The sequence below is a fragment of the Crassostrea angulata genome, chromosome 8, assembly GCF_025612915.1.
Source record: "Crassostrea angulata isolate pt1a10 chromosome 8, ASM2561291v2, whole genome shotgun sequence".
NCBI lineage: Eukaryota > Metazoa > Mollusca > Bivalvia > Ostreida > Ostreidae > Magallana > Magallana angulata.
In genome coordinates, this window is record NC_069118.1 from 58,268,437 (window position 1) to 58,283,597 (window position 15,161).

At 35.0% G+C, this 15,161-nt stretch overlaps 1 protein-coding gene across 1 annotated transcript; it reads left to right on the plus strand.

Moving 5' to 3' along the window:
* Positions 1-1,985: 1,985 nt before the first annotated feature.
* LOC128159811 (uncharacterized) lies at positions 1,986-14,260 on the plus strand. The gene is made up of 4 exons (XM_052823015.1): positions 1,986-3,948; positions 6,889-6,976; positions 7,770-7,886; positions 8,578-14,260. Exons 1-4 carry the CDS (start codon positions 2,197-2,199, stop codon positions 13,398-13,400), a joined length of 6,780 nt encoding a protein of 2,259 aa, XP_052678975.1. The 5' UTR covers positions 1,986-2,196; the 3' UTR covers positions 13,401-14,260.
* Positions 14,261-15,161: the final 901 nt, after the last annotated feature.

Below are 15,161 nucleotides of genomic sequence, written 5' to 3' on the forward strand. Positions count from 1 at the left end.
TTTCGATAAACAATACGTCACAACATGGAAGTGTCTCACACCAACTTAAGTGTTATTTATTATTCCAGTTTTCAAAATGATCATCATTTCAAAATGTCACCCTAGGAAGAAGTGTAAATTAAATATAATAGGTATTTGAATGTCAGACATCAGTCTGACATGTTGTGATCAGCATCAAGTCATCTTCCTAATTCGTGAACCTCACTGAGTCAGACAACATTCTGATACATATATGAAAGGAATGGTCAGTTGTGATTGGTTCATCTCGATTACATTTAATCTACGTCCCAGCTATGCCCGGTAAATGACGTGATTGCATGTCTTGTCTTTATTGAAAACGAGCATGACTTTTTATTTGATTATTTTCAGCTGACTCAATTTTGCAAAAATAGCAATAACTCTGATCAAACACCTTCATGGTATTAGATGAATAACAGTTAAGCAGAGTGAATCTTGTTTTTAAAGATTTACAAAATTATCTCCACCTGTGCAATTTTTAATCATTTGAGCCACTTTTGTCGTTTCAAGGGTTGAAACAAGTTTTTAAAAGATATTGTCTTTAAACATTCAGACCCCCCCCCCCCCCCCCCCATTGTCTACGTCGATGGTCATGAACAAACCTGAATCTACACTACTTAAGGATGCTTCAACACAATTTCCACCCTCTCTGTTCCGTTTTAAGCGGGCATGTGTGACCCTTCGTAAGAACTACCCTTACACAATGCGCTGTGTCTAGTTTGGAGAAAAATATTGCTTGCATAAAAGTATCGTATTCATTAGTAATGCAGTATAGCTAATATTGTGCGAATCACGTTTTCGACCAGAAAAAATGACCTTGGAATAGTTAAACCCTTAGGAAGAATCATTATATGTCCATGTTTTCTCAAAAGAAAGGAAAGTCAATCCCTCATGCCTATATTTCAGCTACCCATCAGTTAACAATTCTATTATTGTATTATGATTTCAAATGAAGGAAGGTCTCAGTAATTTTTTTTTTCAAAATATAAAGTTTATGAACATGTTTTAAAGATGTTTTGTAATGTTTTCATTTTTCATCTGCTCAATATTGGATTAGTAAACAGCATTATATGTGATTATAATGTCATAAAAAACCCGTAGGACAGTGCAAGCTAAAGTTGTAAAGCCAGGAAAAGCGCATGTTTCACATTTTGCGAAAACAGTAAAATTCCTTTTCTTAATTTTCTTTATTCTTTTTTCAGAACTTATTATCAAATACACTTTTTTAATTATGTTAGTCAGCCATCTTTTTGTGTTCTTTGTAGTTGTGCCTTTCCGTCTGTCTTCACAGCTTTCACAGTTTTTGTGCACTTTTTTGGAATCACCATTTCAACAACAAAAGCAACAAAGCTTCAGGGGGCAAGGAAAATGAAAAAAGAAATATTAAATGACTAAATTCTTTTTGTTGAAAACTGATGGAAAGGACAAAATTTAAATCTTTTTCAGAACAATGAGACCCCTCAATGGTTTTGAAATGATTAAGTTTTTTTCTGTTCTCGAATTGTTTAAAAAGTATTACTTTACTACAATGAATGATTTGTTGATGAGATACTCTTTCTTTATTTAAAAACAGATGTGTTAAAACTTTGTTTTCTATCCCGTCCATGGCATGCGCCACAAATTCAAGCAGAAGATCTAGAACAAAAAATATAATGTTTGACTGATCATGCATAAAACGTGAAATCAAATCAAATATATTATTTTCAATGCAGGTTAATTAGGATACTTTGTCCAATTATCAAGAAACGAGCAACATCAATAACAGACGTGAATACGTTTCATTTTGGTTTGTACAACGTCACGATTAACATTTTTACTAATAATGGAATTTGTCATGCGTTTGTTTGGCCCGTGAGGCTACCCGAACTTGTTTAAACATAACATCGATCATGACCTATTTTTTGTGTTTTATCGAAAAATGAATCACGTGATTTTATCAGATAACAGATGGGTGTACTGACGCCATCTTGAGGTTCGTAGTTTTTTAGTTGATTACATGTATAAACAGCTTTCGTTTCTTATTAATGTCTTTTGTCGACTCATAGCTTTTGCATCATTGTGATCATCATTGCATCATCATTAATTGTGAAATGTTTTTAAAACTTTTCTCGTATGTAATAAGGCTTTTAGGTTTCATAATTTTATTAAACAGTGTTAAAACCCATCTCATGAAAGTGTATGACCATGGATCCCTCACGTAATTGGGCTCAGGATGTGTTACGGTGTCATCTCTGTGATACCCCGGTCCCACCTATGTACTGTGACATTTGTCACATTCATCTGTGTAAGGCCTGTGTGGGAGAACATCTCTCCGACGAATTGAAAGAACACAAAGTCGTGTCTTTCAAGAAAAGAGGATCCACCACTAGATGTCCAAATCATTCCTCAAAACAATGCGAACTTTACTGTCAAAATTGTGACAGTCCTATTTGTGCAACGTGTGCTTCCTCTGAAGAACACCAAGGTCATAAATTTATTGAAATATTGAAAAGCCTAGAAAGCAAGAAAGAAGAAATGCAAAACGATTTGCAAGAACTGGAAAAATCAATTCATCCTAAATATCAAGAAATTGCATCTAACATCTCAGTTCAAAAAGACGAAATAAAAGAAAACTCCCAAGAATTGGCGTCAGCTATAGACAAGCATGGAGAGGATATGCATAGAGAAATAGACATCATTATCGCAAAACTAAAATCTGATCTTGGTGAAATAGAATCCAAACATCTGACTGTTCTAAATGAACATGAACAGGAAATCACACACACCATTTCTGAAATTACACAGAGCATTTTAGACTTGAACAAATTACTGAACTCCAATGACGTCAGCATTATCTCTGCTTACGAATCTAGGAATGCTGAGTTCAGAACATTGCCCCCTAAAATCACACTTTCCTTACCAATGTTCACACCCTTTGGTATTGACAAGGAACAGTTGCGTCTACAGTTTGGTTCTCTGTCAGCGTCATCCATCAAAACGGAAGAAGATGAATACACAATGGATTCTCCAGTTGCTGAACCGCCTTCCCCAGAAAAACCGCTCACTGATGTACCAAAGATAATCCAAAATATAAACACCGAGAATAAACATTCACTCTTGAATATTAATCAAGGCAACAAGCCCTCTCCTTCTGGCAGACCACTTATTGGTGCACCAAAGGTCATCACAGCTATTAACACTGGATATAGCGACAGTACCCTGCGTAGTGTGGTTTGCCATACTGACGACGATTTATGGACGTGCGGTGAGGACAAAATCATGAGACTTTATAGCCTCAAAGGGGAGCTATTAAAGTCAGTCAAAACCAGATCCGGGAACAATCCGTACGACATAGCTGTGCATAGGAGTGGGGATCTAGTTTATACAGATTACAAGGAAAGCACCGTGAATGTAATGAAGAATACACAGATACAGACAGTGATCAGACTGAAGGGCTGGAGTCCTTGTAATATCTGTATTACGTCATCTGGCAACCTCCTGGTTGTCATGATCAGTGACGATGTAAAACAAACAAAAGTTGTGCGTTACTCTGGCTCAATTAGAAAGCAAGTCATTCAATATAACAGCAAAGGAAAACCGCTCTATTCATCGGATTTGTACACGAAATACATCGCCGAGAACGGGAACCTAGATATCTGCGTGTCGGACCATGGAGCTCAGGCAGTAGTGGTGGTCAATCAAGACGGTAACTTCCGGTTTACCTACACTGGTCCGCTCTCCACTACCGATGAACCATTTAATCCAGTTGGCATCGCCACCGACAGACAGAGTCGGATCCTGACAGCAGACCCTAACAATCAGCGAATCCACATTCTAGATAAAGACGGACAAATAATTCGCTACATTGACAACTGTCATCTACGAGGTCCATGGGGTTTATGTATGGATACAAGGGGCAACCTCTTTGTGGCTGAATTACCGACATGTAAAGTGAAGAAAATCCTATATTTAGAAGGTTGACTGTGGTTATAGATTGTCCGTCAATATACACATGCATGTATATCTATTACATGTTGAAATATTGTATGTGTAAACAAATGTGTTTGTATACGAAATTACCATTTCAATATAGATGGGGATATGTGATGAAGAATATTAAGTCTATTTATTTGAAATCTACAACAAATGTATAGCCAATGTTTGCAAGTTTTTAGCTTTAAATACCTCGATTTACCCACATTGGGAATTGAGATATCTTTAAAGTATTATGACAAATGAACAGTGTTTTCGTTAAGATAATAATGTTAAGCAATCGTATTGCCACCAATTGTATGCTTACATGTATACATCACATTTTCACAATTTGTTGTACTTTTGACATATTTACAGATGAAAAAAAAATTATTGATTTCTTTACGAAGCAATTTCTCATCATGAACGATTTACTTAAATGTTTGAAATGAATGTTTGTGAGGAATCAGAGTTATCTCTCTTTGATACATTAACGCATGATTCCAAATACAATGATCATAGTTTAACAGATATATTTTGTCATTAGGTTTTTCTTGTTTCAACTAGTTAATAGTTTTATATCGATGTTGTACTTGTTGGAAATATTCTGGAGAAAATTCATGAGTATTTGACAAAGTATCTATGCATCCACATATTTTTATGGACTTTTATTTGGTCCGATATATATACTTATGTTTATGTATTCATTCTTTTAATTTGTTAAACTTATCATTACGTTAAATGTTTTCGAGGGGGTGCAGGAATTTTGCAACTTATTTTGATTAACTTACTATGTTCGTCTTATTAAGTCTTAACTTAGCTTTATGTATGCTATTCATATTTAAAAATATTTGGAGAAAATACATGAGCGTTTTACTAAAATATGTTTGAAAAAAAAACCCCACATGGTTATTATTTTTTTTCGGTGCTGATTTTTATACTATAGTTTTGCCTCTTAAAACCTGTTAAGAGCCCGCATATTCCCAAAAACGTGATTTTACAGCCTTAGGATGGTCTTGGGACAAGATAAATGATGTGTGTGTGTGTGTGTGTGTGTGTGTGTGTGTGTGTGTGTGTGTGTGTGTGTGTGTGTGTGTGTGTGTGTGTGTGTGTGTGTGTGTGTGTGTGTGTGTGAAATATTTTTCAGTTGCAGAGTATACGTTTGATGTATGAAATGTGCTATTTTATTTTGTTTCTAAAGCAAAATTATTCCGTAAATCCTTCGCTAGTAAAGCACATTCATTAATTTTTATCTCACTGCACAATACACAAATAGACAAATCAGTCAGATTAATTCTATTTTTAAGTAATAAATTGTATGCACATTTAAGGTTTTTGTTGTTGTTGTTAAAATAATAGATGATAAAAGGCATTAAGTTCAAATTGAAAAAAAAACCCACCAAACCATTTGTTTATTTTTGATTGCTTGTCACAAAACGTCTATCAATTGGATAGTTTCCCATGAGAGCATTTGCATCTTTTAACAAAATTATCACAGTAAACTTCCAATATTTTTGGAATATAAATACATTGAAAAAAAAATGGCCAGAATGGAGCACCATATCACGAATGTTGTGTTTTTAGATTTACTTTTTCCTAAAAATAGCAGAAAATAGCAGAGGTGTATATAAAGACAATATATTTTATAGGAGACAGATGAAAGATTATTGATTAAACTTGCAATACGAAAACAAATGCAGACAATATTTAAAAGGTGTGAGGATATAAGCGGCTGTTGTTTACAGGTATCCATATAAGTGTTAGACAGGTCTGATATGTGCAACCGGTAGAGACAAAGAACCATTCCAATTTGCCTGGTAAGTTGTTTATCGGTTGTTTATCGTTCATTTTTTTCGATGTTTAATTGTTGCAGATGTTACAGTACATCTTGCAGGATAATCTCTATCATTGATTATTTTTAAAAGTGTAAACGATCACTGACGATTGAACAATTTGCATACGAGGTTATTTTGATCAGCAGGGGATATAATTCGACTAAATATACGATAGTTTGGTACAATCATATGATTAAAGAATATAACTTGACAGATTTAGGACATATACGTGTAAGATACAAGCAACATAAACCATTTCCATATGTACTTTCGTTTTTTGTTGTACACAGGTATAGCCTTAAACAGGTTGAACACAGTTAGGGGTATTGTTTACGCTAAACAGGAAATATTCCTCTTTTCATTTAAATAGAAAAAACTCCCGCAAATACTAGATTTTGACACGTTTTACCATTCACATAATGTTTTCTTTAAACTGAAGAATAAGTGCAAAAAAACTTTTATATTTTATTAACAACAAGCCCCCACTTACCATGTTATGCTTCAAACTTTGATACACATGCACAGCTGCGTTTCAGTGAAATTCAGTAGCAAACAAAATATAATCAACAAATTTCTTACGGTAGCCTCTTTGTTATAATAATGTGATTAGGTAGCTAGAAACATATTCTTGTAAAATTGAGATTTGCTGTACTTGAAAGCATTTAAGTGTTGTTAAAATTAATAAAAAATGTTTTTTTTAAGATAATCATTAGTTGGCGGGAATTTTTTGTTACTGATAAGAGGAATATTTCCCGTTTAGCGTAATCATTCCTCTGTGTCCAACCTATTGAATTTCCCTGCAATAACAACGCATTTTTTTTTTTTTTACATTTTTAAAATTAAGTGAAAAGACAGATGTTAAAATGTTTTTTACAGAACATGATGTGACTTATCATTCACAACTGAGCATGTCATTTACATATTTTGACTTGTGCAATATATCATTACTTTTTCATTTACATGATATCACTTTTGTGTTGAGGTATTTTTAAAACAAAGTTTGCAATCTAAAAACCCATCTATGATAACTTTATGGATTGTACATTAATCATTTACTGTAACATGTATTTGTTAACTGTTGTAGATTGGTTATTCCACCAGCTGTATTAAAATGGCGGAGAAAACTACCTTCAAAAGCAAAGGCCGCAAAGCGAAGAAAAGCAAATATATTGGTATACACTTGTGAATTAAATTAGATGTAAAAAGTCGTTTTAACTTTTGCGTGACAGTTATTTTGTTTTTATCTTTAAAAATTGAACCTGGGAAATGAGATTTGACGCTTTGGACCACATGAATAATAACTTAAATTATGGCTTTCCGATCATTTTTAGTTCGTATTCTGTCTGTCCATCTTTGTCTTTGTCTGTCCGTCAGTCGATATTTTCCAAATTTCCAGCTTCTCAATGAGAAAAAAATATATCCCATAAAGCATCTGATTCATAAGACACGTGGAAATGAAAGAGTTCAAATTTTTAAAAAGATTACTGTGGAATCATTAATTTTCGTGGGGGCGAATATTCGTTGATTGCTTAAATTTTACAGGTTCGTGGGGACGTAATTCCGTGTATTTCCTTAAACCTATACAAGAAATATGACTTTATTACCCTAATTTATTAATTCGTGGAGGATGTTAATTCGTGGATGAGAGGTACACACGAATTTCACGAAAATTGAGCCACCACGAAATCTAATGATTCCACAGTAAGTCTTTTACCACTTACAAAATGTAAAAGACACCAAATATCGTATTTATTGCATACAATTTGTATCTTTTGGCCATACGTCATATACATGTACCTTAACTTCTTCTTTTTTAAATCTAAGTACAAGCAATTTTTATATTGCATAAGAGTTTTATGTTCAGCATATTGTTGATATTCTATTTTGATTTTAAACAATAATTTGTTTTTGATTGAAATGATTTTTAGAGTACGTTGTTTATGAAATAAACCACTATTTTTTCAGAAAAAAGTACCATTACCATTAATAATTACCACACTGAGCAACATGGCCAAACCAACACGTTTATTGCACCAATAGTCCAGACAGACAATACAACAATGATGCCAAATCTAAGTTTAGGTTAGTGTTTAAATACCCATCTTGTCAAATGTCAGCAATATAAAACTTTAAGCTTAGAAGTAGGGTAAACGTTTAACAAATGAAAGGGTTTGAAAGTATCATGAAGGAGGTCTGCACTCATTGCACCTTGAAAAAGTTTCTTCCATCAGCAGAAAATTACTTGATTATGATAGGTAGCATGATGGTTAAAAAATATAAAAGTCAAATAGGCGAAAAAATGTTCAATTTTGGCTAATATATTATGCTTAAAGGGACCTTGACACGATTGCAGATGAACATTTTATTTTTGATTTCTGTGTATAAAATAGTTTACCTTTGTATTTTAAATAATTCATCAAAGCTTGAATGTTAGAAGTCATGTTACAAGCGAGATACAGAGGAAAGAAGTCGTTTTTATGTAAACAAAGCTCGAGTCTTATATGTGTTATCAGATACTGTAAAGTAAAGAAATTGCCATTTCTTTATGAAAATAACTTGTGGAAACAAGATATACTGATTCAATTGATTCATAAATCATTTCATCACAAAAAACAGCAACATTAAGATTGAAACTTATACCAATACAGCAAATATGTAAACATTAACAGGACTGTTTATATTATGGCTGTAGAGCAGTAATTAAAAACAGTCTGAATGATATCATCTGATTAATTATACTAAATACTGATATTTCATTCTTCTAAATTTTAAGAAGAGCCAACTAAACGCAATGAAAAACTGGTGGAAATGGTAAACAGCATCATTTGTCCACAGAACGTGACCAAACCTTCACCGATGGACATTCATGATTTTAATTCAAAGTTTAAAGAACTTTATAAAGATGATTTCAAAAGTATTTCTGGTGTCAACATAATTCAGTTTGTCGACAAAAACCATCACGTGTTTGAAACATCTACGGATGATAGACAAAGAATGATGATTCAAATAAAAAATAAAAAGGTGCCAAGAAAGAAAAAAAATAAGAAGGAAAAACAAAAAAACATTGCTCAGTCTAGGAAAGCAGAGGATGTATCTGAAACTGACTATATAACTGCAGAATCTGATCAACTCGTTGAAGAAACATCAGATGACGATTCACTAGATGAACGGTCAGAAGAGGCTTTTTTGGAATCCATTAAAGATAGGCAAAATCTAACATTATGTGTTTCTGATAGCGATGATAATGATGCATCGCTTGGAGAATCACCTAGGACTAAATGGAAAGAAGTACGAAAACACAAAAACAGAACATCATATTCCGGCACCGCAAAGCAAGACCAGGATCAGGAAAAAACGCAACAGGAAATTCATGTCCAATATCAACGGTCATTATCCGAGGACGAACGGCAATACCTACTCAACAATCTTTTACAAAAGAAAGAATCTCACGATTTCATCTTCAAACACTCTGCAAGAGATTATATGAATCATCCGTACAAGTTGGCGATCGACCTAGTCAGTCTGTGGAACACAACGGCACGTACACTATCTTACATTGTTGTTCGTCTTGATCATAGTCTAGATTTAAATCTTTTGAAAGAATATCTGTCTTTGGAAAATTTCACAACGCTGCCTCACTATCAATATTTCGAAGTTAAGCATACAAACACCTATGGAATATTTGAACTACCGTCTAGTCGTGGATGTGGTCAACCAGCCATAACAAAATCTAGATTGAAACTAGTTGAAACTGCATTCGTGTGCTGGGAAAAGGATCAACTTTGGTATAGACAATCTGCTTCTCCAACTGCGCTATCTTTGTCTGATCCATTACTTGCAATGATATATCAGTGGTTTGCAGGGGATAATGGTTCCTCTTCAACTTCTTCAAAACCAACACCTGATAGAAAAATCAGAGAAGAAAATAAGAAGAGTACTAGTATTACCGATGAAGCTAGGAAAGGTTCGGATACACCATTGGATATGACAAAAAGTGCCTTAGAAATTTTTAGAAGTGTTATTAAAGAATTCCTAAAAGGGAAATATATTCTCTTAGCAGGAAACATGCCTAAAGGAATCAACAACTTGGAGGCAATATCTACAGTACCATGGATGTATGTATTCGACTTTGACCAGACTAGCAGAGATTCTGGACTTCTGAGCGTGAATGAAAATTTTATCAGAAAACGTAAATCACTCCATCTCACAAACTGGAGACAGCCACCAGCTGGTATTACAGAGAATGGGACATCTTGGACATTTTTGTGTGGTAGACGAGATAATCCTGAGAGCATATTACAAAACTGTAATGATGTTAGAAGCTGGTTTCAGAGGGTCAGAGCAAACATTGATCTACACATTGAACAAATTCAAAAATATATTGAAGATTACACAGTGCTTACAGTGCTGATGATTTGGCCTCTAGATGAGCAATTGGCACAACATATGCACAAATTTTTAACTCGATTGGATGATGGCTTGGACCCAAAGCCTAAGATCGTGTTATCAATTCCAGGCAAACCAACAACAGATATTGGTAACTCAATTCTCATGGTATTAAAAAATGAATTTGGGGAAAATTTGACAATTATTGATTGTGACGTGAAGCGTATATGTAGTTGTATCAGTGCTATTACCAAAAATCAGCAAATTGTGTCAAATATAAAATATTCCCTTCCGACTGCAGACGAATTCAGTGATCCCTGCATTGAAGACAGTGACGCAGCTTGGCTAAGAGAGGAGCTTGAAATCTTGTATCTCACGAATCCATACCCTAAATGCCAACTTGATGTCAATTCTCTTCAAGAAGAAGGAGATATATTTTTCCGTGGAGGTTCATTACGTTGGTTTGCATGGTATGAAGTTGGCGCTGGCCACTTTGATGCTCAACGCGATCTAATGTCCGCTATGATGAGGGACATAAGAGTGTACATTGACGAAAATCGATCAGCAGTTGTCACATTATATCATGCACCGGGATCTGGAGGATCAACATTGGCCCAGAGAATTTTATGGGAATTCCATACGGAGATCCCTTGTGCTCAAGCCAAACTACGATCCGCTTTGCCAGTAACATCATTAGTTGAACGTATTGAAATGATGTATGCAAAAACACACAAACCAGTTCTGTTATTGGTTGATGGAGATGACGAAGTAAAGGTCAAACAGTTGATAAGAACACTGAAACTTAACTCTCGTTGTTATATTATCATTCTCTATGTTAAACGATATCCATATCGAGCCAAGAGCAAAACACTGTTTTTACAGGGCTCTGTGTCAATTCAAGAGGCGAAGCGGTTGGCTCTCAAATTTAAGAACCAATGTAAAGAAGACGGAAAGAAGCAGGCACAATTAAGCAAGTTGTGTGAGGATGTCGAACGAGGAAAAGAACGTCTCGTGTATGAATTTGGACTTGCAACATATCTACATGAATATAAAGGGATTGAAAAATATGTTAAAGGATATTTGTGGCCATCTGGGAAAAACAATACCGATTGTCTTATTGGTAGAAAAATTCTTTGCTTTCTGTCTCTTGCTTATTATTATGGACAAATTGCTTTGCCACTACAGTTTTTCTGTGGTTTGATTTACAAAGCAACCAACTATCTCGTTGAAATGGAGGACTTGCCAGAGCCCGTTTCACAATTTGTTGTGTTTGACAAGAACGAAAGTAAAACAAACAATATACGGGTTTGTCACTACCTCGTTGCAAAAGAAATTTTAGAACAGGTTTTAGGCAATGGATCTGAGCAAAGATCTACAGAATTGAGTGTATCTGCTAGGCAAAAACTTAAAGACATATGCGAACAATTTATTGAGTATGCAAGCAGAAAAGGTATAAAATCAGGGAATATTGTGTATATTCTGACAAGGATATTTATCTTCCGTGACAACAAAGATATGGGCGAAAATGCTGAACAAACAAGGAAAAAACCAGTACTTTCAAGACTGGTTTTAGATATACATTCAAAAGGTCCACTGTACACAGAACGCTTACTGGTTCTCAAGAAATTGACAGAAGCTTTTCCAAATGATCCGAATTTTCACGCCCATCTAGGCCGTTTTTATGCATATTGTAGACCAAATGAAGATGATGAAGCTGAAAAATGTCTACAGAGAGCAACGGCAATATGTGAAAAACAGATCCGAAACAAACCCAAAGGAGAATTAGATGACAGACTGTTGCATTCTTTAATGCACGTGTATCACATTTATGGGACAATTTTGCAGAAAAGAATCGCTAGATACACTGGACAATCGCCGACAGATGAACCTGATATCAACACAAACGACGAGGATTTTGACGAGAGGTTGGATGAATTGATCCGAACAGCAGAGCTGTCTTGTGAGTATTTCAAGAAGTGTAGATTTTACACACCAGATGGTCATGAATCATGCCATGGCTTCGTTGGTGAAATAACTGTCCGACTTCAAATCTGTGACTTTATTGAAAGACATTTTAAGGAAGAGGAAGAATCATCAGGAATAAAGGCTTATTTGTCTTCTATGGAGGAGCAATATTGCACGGGAAGAAACTTCGTAAAGAGGAGCGTTTATTCTATAGATAACTTACTTATGGATTGTTTGAACTCATTAGAAGATGAAGATATTGATCATTCCGTGCAAAAAGTGATTTTCTGGTATAACCATCTTTTCAGCAAATATGCTGCGAATTTGGAAGAGCTTGCTGAAGGTGACGATGTACACGCATATAGGCTTCAAATTGCTGCTAAAAAACTGAAATATAGTTGCGGAGAAAGCAATCTGATAATGCTTGAAAAGATTTCCGAAAAGGAAGACATAACAATGATTGTTCAGTTATATGAGAACATTTTCAGAGAAAATGTGTCTGAAAGTAAATCGGCCTTAGATAGGGATTATAAAGAGTGGATTTTTGCTATCCGTCATCGGCTTTTTGATCCTGTCTATCAACTTGAATCTGTTTTACTTCATGTTAGGAAATGGCATGATGTTCTTCATTCTCCCATGTCAAAATTTTATTTGTTCATTCTCACAAGTCTTCTTGGTTTTGGCAAAGAAAACACCAATGGAAGTAGTGCATTTTTATCCGAAGCAAACTTATTAAAAAAGGACATGGAAAAGGTTAGCAAATTTGTTTTGAAACCCAAATATCCGAGAGAATGGCTTCGAAAATCAGGAGAAGGGATAAAGATTTTGGAATCTGGAACTAGATTTTTAGGATACGTTGCTTTCGATGACAGAAATTTGAAAGAAGATATATCCCAAACTCTCAGAATTTGTAAGGGTACAATATGCGCCCCTAACAACAGAAAGCTGTCTGGATATATATCCCTGGACCTCGGTAACAATGTCGTACCTGTGAGAGTTTTCTATATACCAAATAAGGCAAACTTAGCGAGCACTGCCCACGCTGAGAAGAGAGTTGAATTTATTCTCGGTTTTAGCTTAGATCATGGTTGGGATGCATTCAATGTTCGACTTCTTGAAAAATACCCATGTCCGAGACCGGGTTGTAACGCTTATGCAGAAGTGAGCAGTATGGATAATGAGGTGCTATGTCCTGGATGTCAAAATGTCATCCCGAGGACTGAATTCAATCACCAAATTGCATAGAAGACGGAAGGTCAGTTCGATTGATTGATCATAATTCAATGACTAGTCCCTTTTATGAATCCAGAGCTTTATGGAACTCTGTACATCCCGACTTCAGGATACATTTTGGTAGCTACGTGTACAGTGATTTGCTTTTTAATGTAAAATGAACCAAATCTGAATCTTAAGCTTAAGGTGCATTTCTACTTGTAAATATCAAAGTCTGATGATTCTCCTTGCAAATGTATAGCTTTATGGACCACACCACACTGCCATGACTTCAGGGTACATTGGGGTAATTAAAGACTGCTTTTTGTGAAAAAAAAAAAAATTACATAATTTTTCATAATTTGAAATCAAACTGTACACTGTAATCCTAGCGACCAACTGATAGAAATTTTGAATTGTACAATTTTGAATCTCATTTTTAGAAAAATTTGATGGTTTTCTAAATTTACTAATTAATATTATGCATGAATACATACATGTTCATTCGTGCGTGCTTGATTTTTTATGTCATGTGCTTGATATTTAATAACGTCCTGATATACAGAGCCTTAGCGTATTGTGCTACATGTGTACATGTACATGTATAGGACATGGAGCAAACCGTTGTTTCAATAATAGCACAGATCTATGCCTATATATTTAACATGCTTGGTATATATGTACATTGTATTTACTACACATGCATAATAATACATAGTATGTGTTACAGTATTTGTTAAACTCGGTCATACATTCTTTTTCTCCAGATGATTTTTATTCAACTAACAATCGTCTAACATTTCATGCATATCAAATACCCTTGTGATTGATACATGTACATGTACGTACAAGTATGTATGTACGTTTTCAATAAAATGTATCATATAATCGTTTACAGATTTTTTTTTATTTCTATACGCTGTATGGAATATGTCACTAATATTGATTTACTCAACGAGTAGTGAGATTTGAACCATGATGGGTGATGAAAGGCCAATTTTTGAAAACAAGTTATAGCAGTTTATAGCAGTTTGACAAAAACAAAAATAAATAATGTAGCAACGTTATAGGCCTATTTTGTTATTGCCTTAAACTAGGCATGCGCGGACCAAGAACATTCATTTTCGGTATATAATTTCACTATATGTAAAATTTTCAAGGGGAAGGGGGTAGGGCTCAAACCCCCTCTTTATCCGCTCATGATTACAATATAGGGTGAAAAAAGCACCTAGCTGTGGTTAACAGACTATATTAGAGAGAAAAGCATGTGATATTGTATCGCTATCATTATAGTAGCGTTAACAGGCACGTAGCATCGAGGGAAGGGGGGCGGGGGGGGCAGCCCCCCCCCCCCCCACTTTTTTGCGCAGAAAAGACTTTTCTCAAATTTACATACAAAAAATTGAATAAACATGGAGTTGCCCCCCTTCCACTTTTATGGGACCATGTAAGAAATTGAATTGGAAATAATCAGTGAAATTGAAAATAAAGGTATACTACTCCCCCCCCCCCCCCTTGGATACGGATTTTCAGAATTTTGGAAAGTTAATCTTGCTTGTCAAGATTTTTTGGATGCGTCCCCCCCCCCCCCCCCCACTTTCAAAACCGATGCTACGTGCCTGGTTAATACACGTTCCGCAATATATACATGATTTAGGATTTTCATCATTTTAGGAATTTCTTTTTGTTTTTTTGTTTTTTGTTTGTCAAGATTCTTTCGATATGTCTGCCCCAACCCCACTTTCAAAGCGATGCTACATGCCTGTATAGAGAGGCACTTAAAGAGAGGCACGT

What these genes read in the sequence shown, in the direction of transcription:
- LOC128159811 (XM_052823015.1), top strand. Translation starts at nt 2,197, where the DNA reads ATGACCATGGATCCCTCACGTAATTGGGCTCAGGATGTGTTACGGTGT. An exon ending in CTGAATTACCGACATGTAAA is followed by an intron (nt 3,949 to 6,888) that starts GTGAAGAAAATC and finishes TAACTGTTGTAG; the next exon opens with ATTGGTTATTCCACCAGCTG. An exon ending in GAAGAAAAGCAAATATATTG is followed by an intron (nt 6,977 to 7,769) that starts GTATACACTTGT and finishes CTATTTTTTCAG; the next exon opens with AAAAAAGTACCATTACCATT.